The sequence below is a fragment of the Salvelinus sp. IW2-2015 genome, linkage group LG32 (genome assembly GCF_002910315.2).
Source record: "Salvelinus sp. IW2-2015 linkage group LG32, ASM291031v2, whole genome shotgun sequence".
NCBI classification, from domain to species: Eukaryota; Metazoa; Chordata; class Actinopteri; order Salmoniformes; family Salmonidae; genus Salvelinus; species Salvelinus sp. IW2-2015.
Window position 1 is genome coordinate 31,810,483 of NC_036871.1, and position 23,406 is coordinate 31,833,888.

The 23,406-nt window shown below is 39.8% G+C and overlaps 2 protein-coding genes and 1 long non-coding RNA gene across 9 annotated transcripts; 1 reads left to right on the forward strand and 2 right to left on the reverse strand.

Moving 5' to 3' along the window:
* Nucleotides 1-1,051: 1,051 nt before the first annotated feature.
* LOC111956685 (putative ferric-chelate reductase 1) lies at nucleotides 1,052-16,791 on the forward strand. Of its 3 annotated transcripts, XM_070436711.1 has the most exons (8): nucleotides 12,765-12,872; nucleotides 13,083-13,183; nucleotides 14,654-14,860; nucleotides 15,044-15,148; nucleotides 15,239-15,377; nucleotides 15,485-15,625; nucleotides 15,756-15,812; nucleotides 16,261-16,791. In XM_070436711.1, the coding sequence occupies exons 2-7, from the start codon at nucleotides 13,085-13,087 to the stop codon at nucleotides 15,797-15,799; spliced, it is 735 nt and encodes a 244-aa protein (XP_070292812.1). In that variant the 5' UTR covers nucleotides 12,765-12,872; nucleotides 13,083-13,084; the 3' UTR covers nucleotides 15,800-15,812; nucleotides 16,261-16,791. The 3 variants fall into 3 exon arrangements, with proteins under 3 accessions (XP_023832991.1, XP_070292812.1, XP_023832990.1); XM_023977223.2 differs by lacking the exon at nucleotides 12,765-12,872 and adding an exon at nucleotides 1,052-2,141 and having other exon boundaries at nucleotides 15,756-16,791; XM_023977222.2 differs by having other exon boundaries at nucleotides 15,756-16,791.
* LOC139023480 (uncharacterized) lies at nucleotides 8,768-11,493 on the reverse strand. 4 transcript variants are annotated; one of them, XR_011474600.1, is made up of 4 exons: nucleotides 10,445-11,493; nucleotides 9,397-9,522; nucleotides 9,090-9,236; nucleotides 8,768-8,931 (listed from the first exon to the last, which is right to left on the reverse strand). It is a non-coding gene; the product is annotated as an uncharacterized lncRNA (long non-coding RNA). The 4 variants fall into 4 exon arrangements; XR_011474598.1 differs by having other exon boundaries at nucleotides 10,403-11,493; XR_011474599.1 differs by lacking the exon at nucleotides 9,397-9,522.
* A 329-nt stretch (nucleotides 16,792-17,120) lies between the features above and the next one.
* On the reverse strand, nucleotides 17,121-22,311 carry LOC111956677 (heterogeneous nuclear ribonucleoprotein C). Of its 2 annotated transcripts, none has more exons than XM_023977213.2 (9): nucleotides 22,173-22,311; nucleotides 20,263-20,414; nucleotides 19,162-19,427; nucleotides 18,884-18,956; nucleotides 18,694-18,744; nucleotides 18,410-18,570; nucleotides 18,090-18,203; nucleotides 17,778-17,917; nucleotides 17,121-17,674 (listed from the first exon to the last, which is right to left on the reverse strand). In XM_023977213.2, the coding sequence occupies exons 2-9, from the start codon at nucleotides 20,265-20,267 to the stop codon at nucleotides 17,573-17,575; spliced, it is 912 nt and encodes a 303-aa protein (XP_023832981.1). In that variant the 5' UTR covers nucleotides 20,268-20,414; nucleotides 22,173-22,311; the 3' UTR covers nucleotides 17,121-17,572. The 2 variants fall into 2 exon arrangements, with proteins under 2 accessions (XP_023832981.1, XP_023832980.1); XM_023977212.2 differs by having other exon boundaries at nucleotides 18,872-18,956; nucleotides 22,173-22,310.
* Nucleotides 22,312-23,406: the final 1,095 nt, after the last annotated feature.

Consider the following 23,406-nt stretch of genomic DNA (forward strand, 5'->3'; position numbering starts at 1 on the left):
ACAAAACAAAATCAAATCATTAAAAAAAAAGTTCTTCAGTAAAAAGGTGCCCTGTGCCACAAAATGCAAAGTAGATATCTACGTTTATAAACACAGGGTTGATACAGTTATCGTTATTTGTGATCGTAAATATTAATTTGAGTTAAATTGAACATCCTCCCCCTCAAAGAATTATCTTACAGTACATGGGGAGGATTTTTTTTTTTTTGTGAAACTTTGAGTTGGACCAGCCCCCAGGAGTATACACTGGAGTTGCTTACCAAGACGACATTGAATGTTCCTGAGTGGTCTAGTTACAGTTTTGACTTCAATCGACTTGAAAGAACTTGGAAGAATTTTTTTAAGAATATAATTTTTTAAATAAATATTCAGGTATGAAAAGCTCTTAAAGATTTACACAAAAACCCTCACAGCTGTAATTGTTGCCAAAGGTGATGCTAACATGTATTCACTCAAGGGGTTGAATACTTATCTAATCAAGATATATTTATGTTTTATTTTTCATTACTAAAAAAATTAAAACATAGAATACTTCTTTCACTTTGACATTACAGAGTATTGTGTGTGGGTCGTTGACAAAAAAATGACAATTTTAATCCCACTTTGGAACATAACAGAATTAGTAAAAAGTCAAGGGGTGTGAATACTTTCTGAAGGCGCTATGTTTGTTGACTGTGATACAGGCACTGGATTATGAGCTGTCTTGTTTGCAGGGCCGTTTCCAGGTATATGCAACATCAGCGGTCGCTTAGGGCCACCAGACCATATGGATGAAAATACCCTCAAATTAAAGCAGTCAGCACTTTAACCTCATCATTGTATAATTTCAAATCCAAAYCGCTGGAGTAAAGAGACAAATTAACCAATGTGTCATACCATTACTTTTGGAGTTCACTGTATGCCTCAATGCGATAATTTTTGTGGTTTATTGGGGGTGTGGCTTTCAATTAGTTATTTTTTGGCCATCCATCCCATGAGAGTGAATGTTATTCCAGTTCATCTGCACGTCATTCCAGTGTCCTGCTTGCTATTAATTCTATTTTACGGAGAAGGCCAAGATGGCGTCGKTGTGAGAGGGAGTGTTTTCGCGCTCTTCAAAGCAATATTGAGGGTTAGGTGGTTAACAGTCAAATATTGGCTATTAATATTGAAAGGAACTAACTATAACTTTTTTTATGGACATGGGATAAGTTTGGAGTTAGTTTTTGTCAAGTTGAATGGGAAGAACACGACAGAAAGACAAAAGTAGACGAAATATACAAGTCCTGTACAGAAGACGGCTAAACATGCTAGCTAGCCACAACGAGGACCAGAGCAGCATATGGATACACAAAAGAAGCCGCGATCTCTAAACAAGAGAAAAGAACAAAACTGACCAGGATGAAATCCTTGCAACCTCTTTACCTCAGACCCAAGTAAAAATCCTCCGGTGAAAAAAGTAAAAAGACGACATTTCCATGTCGGAACTTTTCTCTGGCAATCCAGTCCCTGTCTACTAAACAAGACGCCACGCTCTCCAAAGTGTCCATCATAGAGCGGGCTACAGAAGAAACATCAGAGAAGTAGATAATTTGTCAGAAACTGTCAATCAACTACACAAAATTGTGAGCGAGAACAAGGAAAATATAACGTTCCTAGAGAATGAGCTGAAGAAATGCAATCCAAAAATAATGAGCTGTGTGAGAATGTAGCTGAACTTCAAAGGTACTCTCGCAGGTGGAATCTGAAAATCCAAGGTGTAAAAGAGGTAGAGGGAGAGTATATTAGAGAAGTAGTTATTATATATCCTGGGAAAGTGGCACCATGCACCAAGAAGGCTAAGAGACGTGATTGATGTGGTACATCGACTTGGGAAACGAAGATCTGATGGACCCCCTTGTAATATCATCTTGCGCTTAACTATGCGCCATTACAGGGACATCATATGGAAAATGGCCAAGGGGAACAAGTTTCTGGACGAGAAGAAACTCCGCATCAAAGAAGCTCTGATACCACGGATCAGGCTGCCAGAGAGAAACTGTGGCCGTGATACAGAAGGCGCGACCAAGAGGAAAGAAGGCGGGTTTCAAGGGCCCACACGCTTTTTATCGAAGGAAGAATGATTACTGGGTAACTCTGTTGACATGAACCAAATTGGAACTGTGAGTACTACCATTAATACAGTTAATGTACTGCCAATAATACATGTACCGTTCGAACTACAACCGATGAACACTTGCCAAAGAAAAGGAAGTAAATATATTTGTTATTCTGTTAACCACCGCWACCTAAACTGAGCGTAGTTTTCCGTCGAGTAATCCTCTCAAGGTTCACCGTTTGTTTTATTGTTCATATTAATACTTGTTATCTAATTTGTGTTTATTTTTTTAAATGCASGAGTTCGTTTTCAATTCACTCAATATCGTTAGTCTGAATGCTAGGGGTTTGAGAAATCCTACAAAAAGGAAAGCTTTATTTTTATACTGGTAATGCAGATTTTGTCCTTCTTCAGGAAACTCATTCGGTTGAAAGTGATTTGAAATTTTGGAAAGCACAATGGGGAGATATGGCCTATTTCAGTCATGGATCAAATCATTCTGCTGGTGTTTTGACACTTATTCACAAGTTTAAAGGTGACATTCTAGAATCCACATCTTCACAAGACGGCAGATGGGTCATAGTAACTGTTAAACTTGACAATGCTATTTTCATCATCTGTAATGTACACGGACATAACTCACATGCTCCTAATAAAACCCTTTTTACCCAATTTACCAGGAAAGTACAGGATTTAAGCAACAAATACTCAGAGGCTTTTCTAATTATTTCAGGGGATTTTAATGAAACACCTGATGCATCTGRTGATCGTTTTCCTCCTAGAACGAGTCAAAACCCTCAAAATAGTAACATTATTACTACATTATGCAAGGATCTCTGTGTTGAGGATGCCTGCCGTTATTTCAATCCGAATGCTAAGGGTTATACCTGGACCAACAAAACTATATCACGTAAATCTAGAATAGATTTATTCCTAATTTCCCCTTTTTTGTTACAATTTGTTATAGATGGTAGATCGTCAGTTGGCTCCCTTTTCTGATCATCACTTGATTTCCCTGAATTTACAAGCTACTAAAAAATCAAAAGGCACTGGAGGGTATTGGAAATTAAACAATACACTTCTTAAAGATACTGATCTCATTGAAAACATCAAATCATTAGCTAAAGATATTTTTTGCAAGAAAAGACTTGGGTCATGGAAGTAGATGGGAATTTTTCAAATATAAAGTCAGAGTTGTAGCCATTAAACGCGCCAAAGAGCTGATGCAATTAAAGAACCATAGAGAAAAGGAGATGATGAGCAAGCTTGACAGTTTTCTAAAGAAAGATAATCTATCTGAAGAAGAGGAGTCTGTGTTCAGGTCTTTACAACTAGAATTAGAACAGACTTACACAGATCTGGCAAAGGGCGCCTTTTGTAAGGTCAAGAGCAAAATGGATTGAAGAGGGGGAAAGAAACACTAGTTACTTTTTTGCACTTGAAAAGAGAAACTACAAAAGAAAATCTATAACTGCACTCAAAATTAACGATGTTTTATGCAAAGATCCCATTACAATATCATCATTTGTCAATTCCTTTTATGAAAACCTTCACAGCTCTCAATTTCAGGAAGATGGTTGTGAAGCTACATTTGCCACATTCAGAATTGTGTCCCTGTAATTGAGGATGATTTCCACTCAGTTTGCGATTCACCTGTGTCAATTGGAGAAATTAGAGAGGCTCTGAATTCAATGAAAAAAGGGAAATCACCTGGCCCTGATGGCCTGTCAGTTGAATTCTATAGACAGTTTTGGAGTTGCTAGAAGACCCGATTTTCAATATGTTTCAAGATTGCATTAAAAATGGGGAAATGGTCTCCACTATGAAACAGGGCCTTTTCATTGATTCGAAGCCTGATAAAGACCCTTCTCTCATTGACAATTGGAGACCAATTACTTTATTAAATGTTGATTACAAATTGATTGCTCTGGTTTATGCCAAAAGATTAAAGAAGGAATAGATACATTATAAATGAGACTCAAACAGGATTTATGAAGGGCCGTCACATAGCTCTAACATTCGTTTAGTCTTGAACTTATAGATTATTCAGATGCAATTGACTCGATGCGGTTGTCCTATTTCTGGACTTCTGTAAAGCCTTTGACACAATTGAACATGAATTTCTCTTTAGGTCTCTTAAACTTTTTGTTTTGGTGAACATTTTATTAAAGTAATTTGCATGTTTTACAAAATGATAAATAGTTCTGTGCTACTGAACCTTAATACTTCCAAAAGATTTAGTATCAACAGAAGTGTACGACAGGGATGCCCAATTTCGCATTTTTATTCATTTGGTGTGGAACTTCTATCTCTAGATATTCTGAATGATGCAAATTGTATGGCTTAACCATTTTTAACAAAGAATCAATTTCCCAACTGGCTGATGATACTACTCTTTCTTAAGAGACAAAACCAGGTCGCACTGCCCTTAATGCTATAACGGCATTTTCTATTGCATCAGGATTAATGCTGAATGTTTCTAAATGTGAAATCTTTGTTTATTTGACTCTGATGATAAAGAAATTGAAAATATTCCTGTAAAGGACTGTGTTAAATATTTAGGAATACATCTGTCAAAAAACCACTTAGTCAGACAACATTTGAATTTCTCTCTAAAATTAAGAGAACTAAAATATATTTAATAATTGGCTACAAAGAGATCTTTCTATACTTGGGAGAGTACTTCTGTCCAAGGCAGAGGGACTGTCTCGTTTTGTGTACCCTCATTATCGTTATGTGTAAATCCAGCTACTTGTAAAGAGATCAATAAGACCTTTCTTGACTTCATCTGGAAAATAAGTCTACAACTAAAAAATCTGTCCTTCTCAACAAAAGAGCTGAAGGCGGTCTAGACGTATTGGATTTTGTTGACATAAATAACACTTTCAAGATAAACTGGCTGAAAAAATGTTTGCTCGATACTGACTCAAAATGGTATTTAATTCAAATAATGTGTTATTAAATTGGGAGGTCTTCGATTTTACTGAAATGTAATTAATTCCTGAAAGATTACCTGCTAAATTGGCTAGGTTTTACCAACAAGCTTTAATGGCCTGGAAAATATGTTTCTGCACAATTTTTCCTCATAAAGCTCTTTTGTGGAATAATTCAGACATTACTGTAAGGAATAGTCATTGTTCTACCCAGCTGGCATGAGAGGAATATTGACTTTGTTCTAGATATTTCGACAACAAGGGTAATATTCTCACATATGAACAATTTATACAATGAAAGAGTTTCCAATACCTTTCAGAGAGTTTATTTCTGTGATCAAAGCTGTTCCAGTGGTCAACTACACTTATGAAAAGTCATCTTAATTTTTGGAATGATCACAAAGTTTATCCAGAACTCAGATTAAAAGGCGTGGGCTTACTTGAGAAATCTTGTTGTAATAAATATATAGACAAATTCTTCATTCACAAAACCAACTTACACGAGAGGAAAGTTTTTCTGGAACATGCTTATTCCTGACATTGTCTGAAAAAATGCATGGTTAAGGCCTTACAAATACTGTATACCAAACAAAGTTAAGGAAGTGCACTTCAAAATTTTACATAATATATATCCATGTAACTCTATGATTTCCAAATTTGTGGCTATTGATGATATCTGCGTTTTCTGTGAAAAAGAAGTGAGAATCTGTCTCCTTGTTCTTTTAATGTAAATTTGTGTCGAATTATGGGAAACCTTGCAAAGTACTTATTTACCATTATGAACACTGCCTATAATTTTAACATAAAATATATATGTTACTATTGCAATGATAACAAAACCACTGAAATGATTGTTATTTTTTTTATTCTTGTTGCCAAATACTTTATACACAAACAAAAATTCCAAAATTCTATTACAAAATTACAAATTTCTGATTGAATTTAATTATCTTATTAAAACACTAACCCTAGTGAATAACAACAAGAATAAACCTTCTGAATCATTATAATAAGATATTTTCAGAGTGATATAATTGCACTTAAATTGTTTATTTTTTGTATTTTATTTGTATATTTTTTGTATGTTTGAGCATTGTTAATACCTGTGTTTGGTTTGCTAGACATGTTTGATGTAGCAATGTAAGTGATTTTTGTATTACGAATAAAAACAGTATTTTTTTAAATAATTAAAAAAAAAAATATATAATATATATATATATATATATAGAAAAATACATTCTAAAAATAAAAAAAAATCAATCTATCTGAGGTGTTTGCAATGTTTAGGGAAAAACACCCCCCCAAAATGCGTTTTGCTCAATCTGATTGGGTGAGCCTGGCTCCCCAGTGGGTGATCTTCCGCACTATATCGCAATTGAAATGTAAGGAAAATGTATCGAGTTGACATATGCAGCGTTTAGGCCTACAAAGAATGCAGTCTCCACAAACGCTGAACATTGTCTTTAAACTTTTATCGTGCTATAGCCCTTAGTAATAATAGCGATAACTCCAGGCATTAGCCGCAGAGGCTACAATCAATCAATAAAGTTTTTGRATCTGGTTTTCAATCAGCATCTGAACAGAAAAGTTGTCCAGCATAACTTGAGTATGTCTAGTTATTTTTACCTGAGTCTAACCTGCTGGTAATGAACCCAATAAAAGTTGAAGGGGAAGCTGTTTCACAACAGGAGGAAGTATACTGTAGGTTTCACCAGAAACACAATGCAACCTATAAAGAATTTAAAGGATACCATGTAACAAATGATGAACTACAGCCAGGAAGGTGTGTCAATTGAACCTGCGTCAGTAACTGGAGCTGATTGTGTTTTTTMTMMTTGTCCCATGACCCCTGTTATGATCACATGCTCTCAGGTGGAACGAATCCAATTGGACTTGATTCAAGTATGCAGACAAAAAGTCCCTTCTTTCTCTCTTCCTCGTTCCATGGGCATGACTATGGGTATTACTGTTGACATCAAACCCAGAAAATGTGGAACACAACCAGTAAAACCATGTTTGAAGAATGAAGCATTTAGTGCTTTTAGCTATTATTCTGCTTGATTGTTTGTGTTGTCTATGTTTGCTATAGTTCACATTGGCCAAGACCTGGGTAAACTATACTTTTAATAGAATGAGCTTCGCGATATGCTGGTTAATAATTAAATGTGTGCATTTCATATGAAAATCAGGTAAAGGAAGTGAACCAGACAGTCTTCTGAAAAGAAAACGCTGACTGATCGTCGAGATCAGGATGTGTGCTGACCAACTGGCAGGTGTCTTCACGGACATTTTCAACATGTCCTTGATTGAGTCTGTAATACCAACATGTTTCAAGCAGACCACCATAGTCCCTGTGCCCAAGAACACGAAGGCAACCTGCCTAAATGACTACAGACCCGTAGCACTCACGTCCGTAGCCATCTAGCGCTTTTAYAGGCTGGTAATGGCTCACATCAACACCATTATCCCAGAAACCCTAGACCAACTCCAATTTGCATACCGCCCAAACAGATCCACAGATGATGCTATCTCTATTGCACTCCACACTGCCCTTTCCCACCTGAACAAAAGGAACACCTATGTGAGAATGTTATTCATTGACTACAGCTCAGCGTTCAACACCATAGTGCCCTCAAAGCTCATCACTAAGCTAATAACCCTGGAACTAAACACCTCCCTCTGCAACTGGATCCTGGACTTCCTGACGGGCCTCCCCCAGGTGGTGAGGGTAGGTAGCAACACATCTGCCACACTGATCCTCAACACTGGACCCCCCTAGGGGTGCGTGCTCAGTCCCCTCCTGTACTCCCTGTTCACCCGCGACTGCATGGCCAGGCACGACTCCAACACCATCATTATGTTTGCAGACGGCACCACAGTGGTAGGCCTGATCACCGACAAGACAGCCTATAGGGAGGAGGTCAGAGACCTGGCCGGGTGGTGCCAGAATAACAACCTATCCCTCAACGTAACCAAGACTAAGGAGCTGATCGTGGAGTACAGGAAAAGGAGGACTGAGCACGCCCCAAATCACATCGACTGGGCGGTAGTGGAGCAGGTRGAGAGCTTCAAGTTCCTTGGTGTCCACATCACCAACAAACTAGAATGGTCCAAACACACCAAGACAGCCGCGAAGAGAGCACGACAAAGCCTATTCCCCCTCGGGAAACTAAAAAGATTTGGCATGGGTCCTCAGATCCTCAAAAATTTATACAGCTTTCTWCAACYTTTCTACAGCTGCACCATCGAGAGCATCCTGACTAGTTACATCACCGCCTGGTATGGCAAGAGCTCGGCATACTACRTACCAAAAAGCGCTACAGAGGGTAGTGTGGCCATCCAGGACCTCTTAACCCGGCAGTGTCAGAGGAAGGCCCTACAAATTGTCAAAGGCTCCAGCCACCCTAGTCAGACTGTTCTCTCTGCTACCGCATGGCAAGCGACACCGGAGATTTGCTAGGTCCAAAAGGCTCCTTAACAGCTTCAGCCCCAAGCCATAAGACTGCTGAACAATTAATCAAATGGCTACCCGGACTATTTGCATTGACACCCACTTTTTTTTTACGCTGCTGCTACTGGCTGTTTATTATTTATGCAGTCACTTTACCCCTACAGACATGTACATATTACCTCAATTACCTCAACTAACCTGTACCCCTGCACCAGTGGAGGCTGGTGACTTGAAAAATTGAGGAGGATGMGAGACCCACGGTATAGGCGCTGAACGCACAGAGATGTCAAAGTGTGTTTCAAAAAATTTGAACCTAAAGCATTTAATAAAGACATGTATAGTACAATATTATGGGGATTGGMAATGAGAGGGCTAGTTACAGTGTTTGGAAGGGATCAAAGCAATGATTGAATGAGGGTATGAGGCATGAGTTGAGGTGTTCAGAGGCTTGACTTCAGTGCAGGATTTGCCTGGGAAGACAAAAAACAATAACACAACACACTACAAAGTTAGACCAAAGAATGAGTTAGTCCAAGCAAAGAGTAAAATCATTGATGTGTAATAATGTAAGTGTGTATGTGATTGACTCTACATAGAGTAATGAGAGAAAATGTGCAGGGGTACTCACAGTGCTTGGAGAGGAAACATGCAATGTGCCAGTGAATGAGCGGGCACATGAGACGTGGCTTCAGTTCATGTCAGGAGAGAGAGTTGACAATGGTAGTAGAGTGGACTGGTCATCACCTCTTAAATCAGGGAACAGCAGGGGACTTAGCTGGAAATACAAATATCAGATATATTCCATTACAGCTGCGCCATCATAGGTTTGAACAAGTTTCTCCGTGAAGTTAAACACAGAGTTGGCATCTCGCCCACTTAATACATCAGAGTAGCCCAAGAAACATTCTTGAATAACGCCCTGATCATCCACATACCTGACTATAACTGACAACTGCAAGCAGACTGGTGGCACCATAGGTCCCAGAGCGGGGGGCAATGTTTACCCCCTGGGAGCCTGAGTTTTTCCTTATCTGTTAACCTAACCAGGAAAACTCGGAACCCTATAAAAAGGTYTGACAGTGATTAATCAGTTGTAAAAAGGTTTTATAAGGGCTTTGATGGGGACAGTTTTTCCTAATCAGGTCACATGGTTTAAAAAAACTCCTGGCCCTGTGGGGGATGAAAACCCTGTCAAACTGCAGCTACCTTATACTTGTTCATATTAATGATATTTAGACTAGATTAAGAAAGGGATTTCCTCTACCCAAGCACAGAGAAAACAACTGATAGACAATAGAACTGAGGGCTGAGCTTGCTTTATGAATGTTTGTATCATGCAGTTCTATGCAACTGTAGGCCTTATAGAATTGTTTACTCACATCGGTCATTACTATTATGTTGATTGATTAATTCCAGTTAATCATTTTGGATTGAAAACGTATTGGCAGCCTAGCCAGCCCGATTTGGAATATAAACAAAATGTGATCACATTCACATTTTCTCCTGACACACAAATGGACTATAAATACATAACGTTACCAATTAGTTTACACTGACCAAATGGACAGCAAACATAGGCTGTATGCATCTGCTCATTTTAGTAGCCTACAGTTGATCAGACTGAAAAATTGTCTCGTTTTCATCCCATACATCWTGTCAGATCTCTAATGTTTAGGTGTAGCCTAGGCTGGTGCAACGTTTATAGCATGGGTGTTTGCTAGTGTCTGTTCGGAGTGATTATGTGTTTTCATCTTTGCTAAATGAATACCGGAGGAGTGGAAAGCGCACACGAAAAAATGCGCTGCGTCAACTTCTTTTTAATATTTGAATGGATYATGCGATGGAAGCTATCAAATCACTCGGAATTGATTTCGACGTCCCAGAAAAGACAGTCGAAAGTTCGATATGTTCGGCAAGTAAAGCATTGTTACGCGCAATTACKTTGGCAAGCTCATTCTAGTTTCCCTTGTCGGCGGAACTTACCAGCTCGTAGTGTCCTCTGAAAGCAAATTCTTGCATGACAGTTGTGGCTGCTTTGTATGATGTATTGTTGTCTCTAGCTTTGTGCTGTTGACTTTGCCCAATAGTGATTGTACCATGTTTTGTTATGCTGCGTTGCTGCCTTGGTATGTTGTTGTCTTAGGTATCTCTTTATGTAGTGTCGTCTCTTGTTGTGATGTGTGTTTTGTCCTATATTTATATTGTATTTATTTTTTAAATCCCAGGCCCCCGTACCCGCAGGAGGCCCTTTGGTAGTCCGTCGTTGTAAATAAGAATTTGTTTTTAACTGACTTGCCTAGTTAAATAAAAGTTAAATACAATGTCCAAAAACGCAGTGGTGTTGATAAGCCGCTTGAGAACATCCCTGTCTCTTCTTGTTGTGTACCGCAGTTTGAATACGCAGACCGTCGTCATGGTCGATGCATCTTTTCCCCAGAAGCTTGAATCTGATGTGGGCATTTATATGCTGCCTGCTGAACGATCGATGTTCTTCGGGTCACTGTACCCACCTTTCGAACAAAGCTTAGACTTTCCAAAAAGCAGGCAAGTCAAGCAATACAGGCGGCTTGATGAACGGCTCCTATACTTTTGATACCAGTTGTTATTGAACGCCCTCACCTTTTCATCCTTGTTCATGAAACTGATCTAAGGCAGAGGTCGACCCTCCATTTTAACTCGCACCGTGTACTCTAGAAAATYAAAAGCGTTCTTCAACAAAAAGTCCACAACATTTTCYGCAGCGTTGGCCATTCTGGCAGAGAAAACTGCACGCTCACAATGGTAGCTAGTTAGCTACTGAAGTTAGCAAGGCAAATTTAAATACGTTGGACTAACTTGACACAAAAATAAAGTTCTAAAACCAAGAAAACAATTTATAATATACTTCAATCGTCTKCTGTAAATTGAAAAAACGAATTTGATTTGAATTTGATTTAAAAAATGCTCAACTATCACTTTTCACTCTTAATCTCTATCCAACAATGTCACCAAACTTCTCAACACATATAACCCCCACAATGCTCTGTGGCACAATCCCAATACAACTCACTASGTTCGTTTTCTGATCCTAATTCTATGATTGGATGGACAACATGTCAGTTCATACTGCAAAAGTTCTTATTGGTCGGAGGACGTCCTCCGGAAGTGGTCATAATTACCATGTATGTCTATGGAAGGGGGAGGCCTACGAGCCTCCTAGGTTTTGTATTGAAGTCAATGTAGCCAGAGGAGGACAGAAGCTAGCTGTCCTCTGGCTACACCCTGGTGCTACCCTAGACAGTGCTGTTTACATTACTGTAGATCTTCATTGCAAAACAGTGTATTTTAATCAATTATTTGGTGACATATGAATATATTTAAAAAATAATAACTTTAARGTTTCACTATTTTTATGAAATTTCACTGAGGAGAATGGTCCTCCCCTTCCTACTCTGAGGAGCCTCCACTGCCCCGCACATTGACTCGGTACCCCCTGTATATAGCCTCGTAATTGTTATTTTGTGTTACTTTCTTTTTACTTTAGTTTGTGTAGTAAATATTTTCTTAACTCTTATTTTTCTTAAAACTGCATTGTTAGTTAAGGGCTTGTAAGTAAGCATTTCACTGTAATGTCTAACACCTGTTGTATTTAGCACATGTGACAAACAACATTTTATTTGACTTGATTATCAGACCGTTTTTTAAATTTTTTAATCGCAGATTATTTCCTTCTGTGTGTGATTTCACAATAACTCATTGTTATACCATCCAAGCCTAATGGAGAGGATGCATGTCTGTATCTATCAATATAGGGTTGGTCAGTTGAAGAATTGAATTGACATCAGTATTTAGCCCACTAGTTCTCTGTCTGCTTACACCATTTACACCAATAATTGGTCTTTTGACCAATTGCATCAAAATCTTTTGCCAATAATTGGTCTTTTGACCAATCAGACCAGATCTTTTGTCAACAATTGGTCTAGACCAGTGGTTCTCAAACCTTGACCTTTGCCTTAGCACTACACAGCTGATTCAAATCACCAAAGCTTGATGATGAGTTGATGATTTGAATAAGTTGTGTAGTGCTAAGGAAAAATACATAATGTCCACCCCTTTGGGTCCATAGGACCAGGATTGAGACCCACTGGTCACATTGTGTATTTACAAGAAGGAAACTATTAGTCTAAATAGTTTCCTTCTTGTAAATACACAATGTGACAGGGCAAATGAGGAACTGAATTRCTGCATTCATACGTACATACATTATTATTCCATTGTGTGGTAACTCACCTCTACCGGTAATCCAAGCCCTGCCTCCTTCCACATGAACATGTAGATAAGGAGTAAAAAACATATTACAGAATTTAGAAAGTATTAATCCTGCTGAGACAGTGTATTGGCTAAAGGATAGGCTTACTAAGTACAGGACCAAGTAAGTCTTGTATTTGTATTTAAGAATACTCTGCATTTAGATTTAAAATATTTGGTTGATGGCTTCTTAAAATATGAAATTTATTTCTCTACTATCAGAAAAGATAAATGATAACAATTAGTGTTTTTAAAGTTATGTAAAAGAAAAATATATATATATATTTCTGACAATTGTTCTATTTTCTCCACCATTTACCATGTTCCCATGTAGGAATGAACAGAGGACTTCTCTTTGTGGTCTCTATGGTGATGGGCTGCCTGGCACCAGGTGTTAGTGGAAACGGACATCTCTCGTTTGCCAATAATACGGAGGTAAGGTTCTCAATCTACTCTTTCCAGCAACAACTTTATGGACCAGGGGCCGGATTCACAAAACATTACTTACGAAAAAAACTTAAGAAGCTGCTTAAGACAAAAAATAAGAAGTTCATAAGATAGTTCGTAAATGCAATTCCTCAAAATGTTCTTGGGAATTCGTCGTTTTCTTAGAAACTTCGTAAATATCTTTCTTAAGAACTTCGTAAATATCGTCTTATYTGGCATTGACATTAGTGACGTGCTTGAAACTAATAAATAATCCTATGTGACAGGAATGATAGGATTTGGCCCACTATAATAGTGTTGATGTTTACATTTTATAACATTTTTTTTTGTTGCTTTATGTCTCGAGAATAAAAKATGTTTTAGTTGGCTCGCGAACCCTTAATACACGCATACAAAAAAACTTTATTTTTCACACATTATAGCAAGACTAGCGTTAGCTACTGTACATCAACATAAAAAATAGATAACCAAGGAAAGCGTAATAAAAACTTCAGCAAACAAGAGCTTGAAGTGATGGTGGAGGAAATAGCAGCCTGGAAAAGGTTGCTGTTGGGGAGACTTGATAACTGCGGGGTCACTGCAGACAAAAAAAGACAAAAAAAAAGAGGATGGGCGAGAGTCGCGGAGTCTGTCTATGCTGTCGGGGGTATGGCAAAGGACAGTGACGCCGTAAAAAAGAAGTGGTCCGACATCAAGTCGGCTGCTAAGAAGAAGGGAGCTGAGAGACCATTAATGTGCACCAGCTGGAGGAGAAGGTGGTAGAGGGACTGCGCAACCGGTTAGTTCGGTAGCTACCTTCGCTAGCCAAAGCGTCCCGACATTATAGCCAACAACATAGCTAACGACGTTAACGTTAGCTAAGTTAGCCAAGTTCTTTGCAAATTGACGAGATAACGCTAGCTATTTAACACTTATAGAATATTGTAATATATTGTTAATTACTAGCTAGCTAGATAATGCACGTATAATTTGTCTTCTTGCTGTATTTAAATACCCGGTTGGTATCTGTGGTGCAAGAAAACGTTCATGTTTACAAAATTATCTAGTCGTCTCAAGACAAGGGTTTAGCTGTCCTAAAGTTCAGTACATTTCAAATAAGAAATCCTAAAGCATTATTTTCAAGAATCCCATTATCTTAACTTTTTTCTTAGGAAGAAACTTAGGAAGAACATTTCCAATAACTTTATTGAGGAATAGCAACTTTGCTTAACTTTCTTCTTAAGTCTGTAGTTAAGGAAAAAATGGCAGTTAAGAAGAAATTTCTTTACAAAATMTTGTGAATCCGGCCCCAGCTCCTAACTTAAAGTCATAGTTCACTCCCAAATCAAAGTTAGTCAGATGATTTTAGAAGTCAAAGTGGTATGATGTCAATGAGTCAARAGCCCACAAATTTAGATTGTGAAATTAACTTGTGTGTGTGCATAACTTGAACTAGATTTGCTGTGTGTGGTTTGACAGGTGCATATCACACGGACAGGCTGTGGATTGATTAAGCTGTGTGTAGAGACCCCAGAACAATGTGATCTTACAGGAAAAACAAGCTGCCTCTTCGCTTCCATAGTCACCACCGCCCCCTCTTCTCCTAATGGAGTAGACCTGTTAGTTGAGCTCCTTGGGGACTCCAGTGGATACATTGCTCTAGGACTGACTGCCAACGAGACAGAGGTAACACATGCGCACACACAACCAGAAAAACAAGATGAACCCAGAACCACATAATTATCACTTTTTGGACTTCTTCCCAAAGACAAGACATTAAGGGACCTTTCGTTGGACATTAAATTGCTGTTGTAGTAGAGGTAATGATGATTGTCTGTAACCCATGCTCTCCCTCTCTTCTATGAATAGGGAACGTCTATGGTTTTTATCTGTGCCCAGAACAGAAATGGCAGTTTCTTCTTCCGCTCTGCCCAGCGCAACAACCCCAACAACACAATTTCTCTGACACAAAGGGTGAAGAGGCTTTCATCATCAAATCAATTGACACTATTGAAGTTGGTTATTTACTGTAGGCAAATGTAACACTTTTTTTTGTGTTCCCAGATTGTGAAAAACATCACTGGCTCAGTCAATGGGACTGTCATCCAGTGTAAATTTAGCGTGCCAGCGGTTAATGCAACAACCAGGACCAGTCACGTCACCACCTTCACCACCTTCCTCGCTGTGGGAAATGTCACAAACAGTAAGTGTGTTGACCTGATATTGGAACCAGGCACAGACACACCCTCTCTCACTGTAATAATTTTATCTTCTAAATATCTGCCTTCTGCTTCATCCCTACTTATTCAGGTATGGGTATTGGTGACATCAACATACGCTTGACCAATAAGCCGTTGAACCTGGCTGACCCTACCAGCAACGTTGCAACAACYMCAGTCCCAACAACAGCAGTCCCAACAACAGCAGGCAGCAGCGCACTCGCATCGCAAGGTAAGCAAGTCAGGCTTGAGCTAGAAGTTGCCCTTAATCAACCATAGATCTGCTGTGGCCATGTCTATTCTAGTGCTTCCCATGTTCTGTCGGGTCCATAACATCCAGTCAATCCACCCTTCCCTTTCAGCTGTGATTGTCCTGCTCAGTGTGCTGATGTATCGTCTTTCCTGAAGAGAACCTGAAGGTTAGCCAGCTTCAACACCAATGGAAAGATAACCCTTTTACCCTAAATATTTGAAGGAAAATTGACTCAGTATCTCAGATGAATTACTGTTAATGTGGGATCTTGGTAATTTAAATGTGTGTGAAAGGGAACAATTAGAAAGTACGTATGCTACAGTAAAATGAATTAATTGGTTGATAATGTACAGTTGAAGTCAGAAGTCTACATACACCTTAGCCAAATACATTTAAAATACGCCTTAGGTCAATTAGGATCACCACTTTATTTTAAGAATGTGAAATGTCAGAGTAATAGGAGTTTCAGAGGACATTTCTCCAAAAAGTACGATCTTTGTCCCCATGTGCAGTTGCAAACCYTAGTCTGGCTTTTTTGGAGCAGTGGCTTCTTCCTTGGCGAGCGGCATAGGACTCATTTTTACTGTGGATACTTTTGTACCTGTTTCCTCCAGCATCTTCACATGGTCTTTGCTGCTGTTCTGGGATTGATTTGCACTTTTCTCAAAGTACATTCATCTCTAGGAGACAGAACGCATCTCTTACCTGAGCGGTCCCATGATGTTTATACTTGCACTGATGAACGTGGTACCTTCAGGCATTTGGAAATTGCTCCCAAGGATGAATTGGACATGGTCTACAATTTTTATTTCTGAGGTCTTGGCTGATTTTCCCATGTCAAGCAGAGGCACTGAGTTTGAACATAGGCTAATTGAAGTTGTACTTCAAGGCCTATCAAAAGKCAAAGTTCCTGGAATTTTGCAAGCTGTTTAAAGGCAGTCAACTTAGTGTATGTAAACAACTGTTTGAAAAATGACTTGTTATTCACAATGTAGATGTCCTAACCAACTTGCCAAAACTATAGTTTGTCAACAAGAAATGTGGAGTGGTTGAAAAATGAGTTAATGACTCCAACCACAATTCTGATAAGTAAATACTGTGCCAATTTTGTATTTGTGGATCCTTTAATAAATAGTTATACCCTCCTTCCTCTGGTTAATTTCATACAATACTCAAAGTTGAGGCATTTTGTAGCCAAAAACATGCCATCACACTGCAATCCTTCGTCTCCAATAGATGCATATTATTGGATTTCAAGGAGAGGACCATGGTTTGATAAGCTGTTTCCATGACAATTGTGTACCTACTACATGGCTGGTTGGGTCTAAGTATGATAAAGCACATGAGTGGCCTGTTCTCAGTCATCTGACAACCAAAGTTCCCTCTGTTGGGTAACATCTCCAGATAGTGGTGATCCACAGTACACGTAATGCTTTCATCTGAAAACCTGCCTCAATTCAATAAAAAGCATTAATCAGAGTATTTAATTGCAATTTATTATTACAGTACAACTTAGTATAAAAATAATGACATGAATATAAGGAAGATACATACTCAGGTGGGCCCAAAAATCAAGTTTCTTCAAACCTGTCATCTCTTGATTGCCAATGTGATTTCACTTGTGGCTCAGGTCAGAATAAATGGCCATTTCTGCTCTCGGCTGGTCAAAAAAAAGGAACAGCAGCACAGCAAATCACCTATTACTGCTCGCTACCTACAGCTAGTTCCAATGTAATTGACTGCAGGACAATGCTAGATGTGTAACAATGATAGGAGGGGGCTGAAATTGCACCAAGAAAAAATATACCTGTGGTAGTGGGGGCAGGTGAGTGTGACATTTCATAGTGTGGGAATTAAAATAGGAGTCGGAGGTCCCACTGGAAGTTGTGTGGATGTATTTGTCTGTACAAGTGTGCATCCGTCTGTCTATGAGTCCTCATCTCCGTTGACACTGTCACCATCGTCTCCATCCACATGCTCTCCTTCCTCCTCTTCATCGTCATCATCATCCCTTTCTTGACTCTTTACCTGAGACCAACGATTACGTGGTGAGTACAAACAATCCAATAAGCATAAATACACCACCCTTCATCTTTTGCAGCATCATGACATTTCTCCCCCTCCATCTCACCTCCTCTTCTAGCAGGTCCCCCTCCTCAGAGTCGTTGAGCTCCTGGTTCTCCCTCTCCCTCTTGATGCTCTCCTCCTTCTTGTTGCTGGAATGCTGCAGTGAGGACACCACTCCAGGTTCAGGCTTGGTACCTTTCCCATCTGCCCAGAGAAACAGGTCAAACCAGACAGATAAAATGGCGTCAAAGATGAAATCCATCATCTGTGTATACAAGTCTGCTGAATACGGAGATACATAAACAGTACAAATCAGCTCATGAATGTGTTTAAACTTTGAACAACACATGGTTCAGGTGACCCTCCTGCACCCTACCTGACTTCTTGCCGTGGTCCTTCTCCATGCGGCCTAGGCTCTCCAGCAGGTAGTCTACTTTGTGTTTAATCAGCGTCAGCTCCTTCTTGARGGTCTGCAGGTCATCTGTTTTCACTGAGAGGAAACGGGAAGAGATAAAGGTTTGAGCTTTTTTGAACACACTGCCTAATGAAGCTGTTTGACAAGTGTCATTAGCCACYTGATTCATCATAAGCATTGACAGCATGTACTGCACCAGGGTGCTATAACTCTGCTAGCCTGCAAGTGTATTACGAGTAATATGTCAGTTGAGTGGTTAGCGCAGAGMGCTGGGTACTAACTTGTTCTTGAGGATGCTCTCTGGCTGCTCTTGGAGGAGAAACTGGCCTTGGTGCGGCGGCTACCCCCTCCAGTCATGCTGACCCGCGGGCGCTTGGATGGGATCACTGCTCGGGACAGGGGTGGAGGAGGAGGGGGCACGCGGGACGGGTACGAGTACACTCTGAGAATAGAGTAATTAATGAACCAACTTTATTTKATTTACTCTAATTCCTCTTGCATATTAAGTTTATTTAACTAGAGCTAAAAGAACAGGATGTGGGAACAGACAAAGCACTGGACTCACCGGTCATAGTAATCTCTCTGGAAGTCGTAGTCCAGATCAAATGTGGGACTGCTGTGGGGTGAAGAAAATTGGTTGTCAAAAAAAGATACATTGTATGCAGTGGAGAAGAGGAAGATTGGAGAGGAAAGACAGCATGTTCACATTTTAATATTAGGTATTTAAAAACGTGGTTCTTTACATTGAATCAGACCTGTACATGTCTCCCGCAGAGCGCTTTGTGGTCTTTGACCTGTGGGGTTTGGGTTCTCCGGCCAAGTTAATGTCTGAGGAAGAGAGGACAGAGTCAGTCTTGGAAATACAATCTTTATCCATATTCAGTAGTCACAAAGAGCCACCTTTAAAAACAGTTATCCTCCAAGCAGGCAAGATACTGTACCCTAAAATGTCAGTTTTGCTCATTACCCAAAGAACCCTGAGGCCAATTTGAGGCATTGCACACCAGCCCCAGAAGCTGGCTTTAGTTCTTACCCAGCACCTGTCCCACGATCATGCGTCCGTCCTCACCACCTACGGCGGCCCGGGCACATCTCTCGTTGACGAACTGGACGAAGGCAAAGCCCTTGTGCACAGAACAGCCCACAATCTTGCCATACTTGCTGAAGATGGCCTCCACGTCAGTCTTGGTGACCAGTAGCGTGTTGAGGTTTCCGATGAAGACCCGGGAGTTGAGCGAGCGAGGGTCCGTCTTGTTGGTCACGTTGCTGGCCATCAGGGCGCTGGTGGTGGGGGACCGACTGGTGGAGAGGCAGATGAAACCACAATTATCAACTGTGTCACTGCAAGATAACACTACTCAACCATCTTTTTATATAAATAACCGAGTGCCAGGGAATGTTCCTCATGAACACTGTTGTTGACCTTATTCAGATCCTATCACCTCCACCAATTATGTTTTGTGATTGTGTAGCATCTTAAAAAGCCTTCAGATGTCCATGTGTTGGTGGTACATATACTCATATCTAGTCTGATGCAAATCCAGAAGGTCCTACTGTAAACAAGACCATGAATAAGCAAAGACAACACTCATCACAATATATAAAAACACCATAACGCCATACTTGTGGCTGTACAGGAGCTGCATATCACATTTCAATTGATAGACAAACCAAAACTCACTCAATACAATTTATATTTTTTACGAATAAATGGATGCACACGAGTATCCACTGACTGTTCAGACATATTAGAATGGTGTGGAGGGGGAAATATGCATGTTGCAATCCACCTTTGGCAGGTTTTGTAGCATGGTTTGTTTTATATTGCCTGAATTGCTAATCTAGGCAGGGGTCACAGTTAACAAGCGTCTAAGAGTAGGAAATAGATGGCACGCAACAGGACCAGGCTACTATTTAGCGCTTTAAGCCTACGGGCAGGGAAAGGCACATGTGTACAAATGAGGAATTTGGTGCTCAATATTAGTGGCACGTGYTATTTTGTGGAAGGCTAAGCACAGGGGGTTGGGCACAATTGGACATTGAAGAGTGAGAATCTCAATGGCACCGCATACAACCAGTGTCAAAAAAGTAAGCATTAATAACAACCGATGGGTGTTAAATAACCATCACTCACTCCATAGCGTCTGTGTGCACGGCGGTCGTCTGTCAGTTCTTTGACACTGAGGGCAAGGCCAGTGTGTGCGGGCAGGTGTCTTGGYTGCTCTCAGCATAAACTACAACTCCAGCAGCACCCTCAGAATGCAGAACTTCACCCCACGATTTATACTGAGGCGGGCGACAGAACACACCTCAGTGACATTGTACAGGGTTATTAGTCTTACCTGGTTGGGTTTTGTACATAATTCAGTTGTCAAATAGAGGAAAAACAGGGTTATTGGCATCCTATAGAGGACAAATGATGTGTAAGACTAGGAGCAGCCTAGCCAATCAGAGATGCAATATGCTTCAAGTACTTGTAGTTGCACATTATGCAAATGTATCAATATGTTGATAGATTGTGTTATTACGGTTCAGACATCCATTACAGGGATAAGTCGTAGTAGGTAATGTGGTAATCACTGACAAGCCTTTTCAGATTTACTGTAAGAGTAGTCATTTGTGATGTACACAGGGAAATAACATTGGGATGTTGTTTTGCATGAACATATAGTTACTGAAAGGTAATACTTTGCCTGCTTTGAGGACTTCACAATCAGTGTATGTTCTGCACAGGGGCAACAAGAACACTCAAGCTGCTTATGGGCCTACAGCAGTACCGCATGGGGTGGTGTGGGAGGCAGGAGCTGTGCACTGCAGAGTTGAATGTCCCAACTCCCTTATTTTATAGAACTCAAGTGTGCKGATATGATACAAGTGAAAATAAAAGACAGTGTACTAGGCATGCTCCACAGATGAGATCAGACCAAACTAAAACTTGATTATTAGCAGCCTAATGATGAGTGACATCTAACAAGCTAATCAATCAGTACTGGGGTCTCTGGCAGGGAGGGGCCTGAGGCACAGCACTACAACTCTGAACATTCATAATTCACCACCTGACTTACAAAGTAAATGCTAGTAGCTAGAATCGCTTTTGAATGAAACTTACTAATATCTTTAACACTATTGTTTAGTGTAAGATGCACCTTGATTAAATCAGGTTCATTAAAGACWACACAATTTTACCAGCCCACACCTTGCCAAGGCAGCCTGAATAACCTCAATCTTCACCATCTACTTAACTAGTAGTCAAAGACTACAGTATTATATTAGATAAACCTACCTAGTTTTATATTGCTTTTGGGTCTAGCAAAGAGACTGAGCAAGGACAAAGTACATAACTGCATCATTCATAAAGTAACTTTTAATTAGTGTAACAAAAATAGCAAATGTCCTTGTGTCGTCGGTCACATTAATTCTACGGTTATGAACCTAAAATAACGTTAAATCTATTCGCTAACGTAATGTTGTGAAAAACAATGSACAATCAACATTTCTTGCAGAAAAAAACATTCCCGCAAAAATAGCGTTCCTGTCCCAGTCGGACTCCAAAACCAGCTAATCACAAAAATAAAATAAAAACACCACAAGCCAAAATGTGCAACATGGAATATAGATAACAAAAAAACGGCCAAAATTGCAATAAATTCAACAKGGTTAGCACGCTAGAGATACAATCCACAAGGTTAGCTAGTTAGCTTACATGCTAACCAACCAGCAAAGTTAACACATTGAACTGCAGCCGTTTTGTAGTCATCGTCCACAAAGAAAGCCGTCTTCGCAGTTATTGTCTTAAAAAGCTTGGCTTATACAACTCAGTTTGCAAGACAACAAAAGCTGGCAAAAACTGTATTAAAAAATAATGGGATCCTGCTAGCTAGGATGTTGTTGGGCCAACTTGCCATCTACCTAGCTTTAAGAAATTGAACCATAATGAGTTAGCTCGCGCAAATAGAAAAATACATAGCGTTAAAAAAGAAAACTCCAAAGATACTGCAAAGTCAGAGGAAAAAAATTAAAACAGCCTTGAATAAAAATACTCACCGGGAGCTTAAAGATTTAAATGGCTTATATTTCAGCTAAATCGGTCACTAGTGCTAGTACTACGATCGTCTTCTTGCGGCTAAAATAAGCTGTTTTTAACCCTGCACGAAATGGCGCAGCACCCAACAAAGGGGAGGTAGCCAAGACTACTTCTTCTACTTCTTCGGTATAATGGCGTTCGCACATTTTGTTAATGCATGCTGCCACCTACTGTGRGGTAGTGTGTATTGAATCACCTTKCATTTTGTGATGCAAAAAGGTAAAACTTGCACCACCAACTAACCATACACATATATGTCACTATTTAATAAATAAAATAATCACTAGCCCATTCCACTACTTTCCCCCTAACTGATTCTACACCAGCCTACACATTGTAACTCTTCTGCAGTAAAACTTCCGATATGCCCAAGTACTTCTCTGCAGCTGCCACCACAACATCTATTTTCTATGATTTACGTTACATTTCTGCAGTACAGACCATTGCAATGAATGCAAAAGTAAGAATCTTACTTAAGCACAAATTTGTAACAATCTGTATTGGCCTAGGCCTACAACTCACCCTTGACCCATCATCCTCTACTCTCGTCACTGCCTCAGACCCTGGCAATCTCAACCTCTCGCACAGGACACCCCCACAATTGACACACAGTTTTTCCACCGATACTACACATTCCTTTGTCCCATGCCCTCCTGCACACATCTCGGAATCTCCCTCCTACACACTTCTGCAACATTACCATAAACTAGTCATCTGAAAATCTTAGTGGGTTCGGCACAAATGCTCTCACTGGATAACTGACATATCCTAACATGACTTTATCTGGTAAAGACTGCTTCAAAACTCAAAAGGACAGTGTAAAATATGGGTTGTTTATGAATTCGAAGYACCAATAAAAAAGGATAGAAAAAACATAGGTGCTGGATTTTACGCCGGTAGCAACCACCACAAGGTGTCCGTTCAGAACACGAGGAAGCAGTTGTTCCAGTTCAAGGATTTAATGAAGATCCACACACACACATACAACACCACTCTCTCTCTGATACTAATTGTGGTTCTGTAATAAAAAGAGGAGAACTTAGGCTATGGCACAGCATGGAAAATATATGCCTATTTCACCACATTCTTTTGGAGAGATTGGAAACCCAAATTGGTCTACACGGACAAGTTCTGGCCTGGTTTAGATCTTATCTGTCGGAAAGATATCAGTTTGTCTCTGTGAATGGTTTGTCC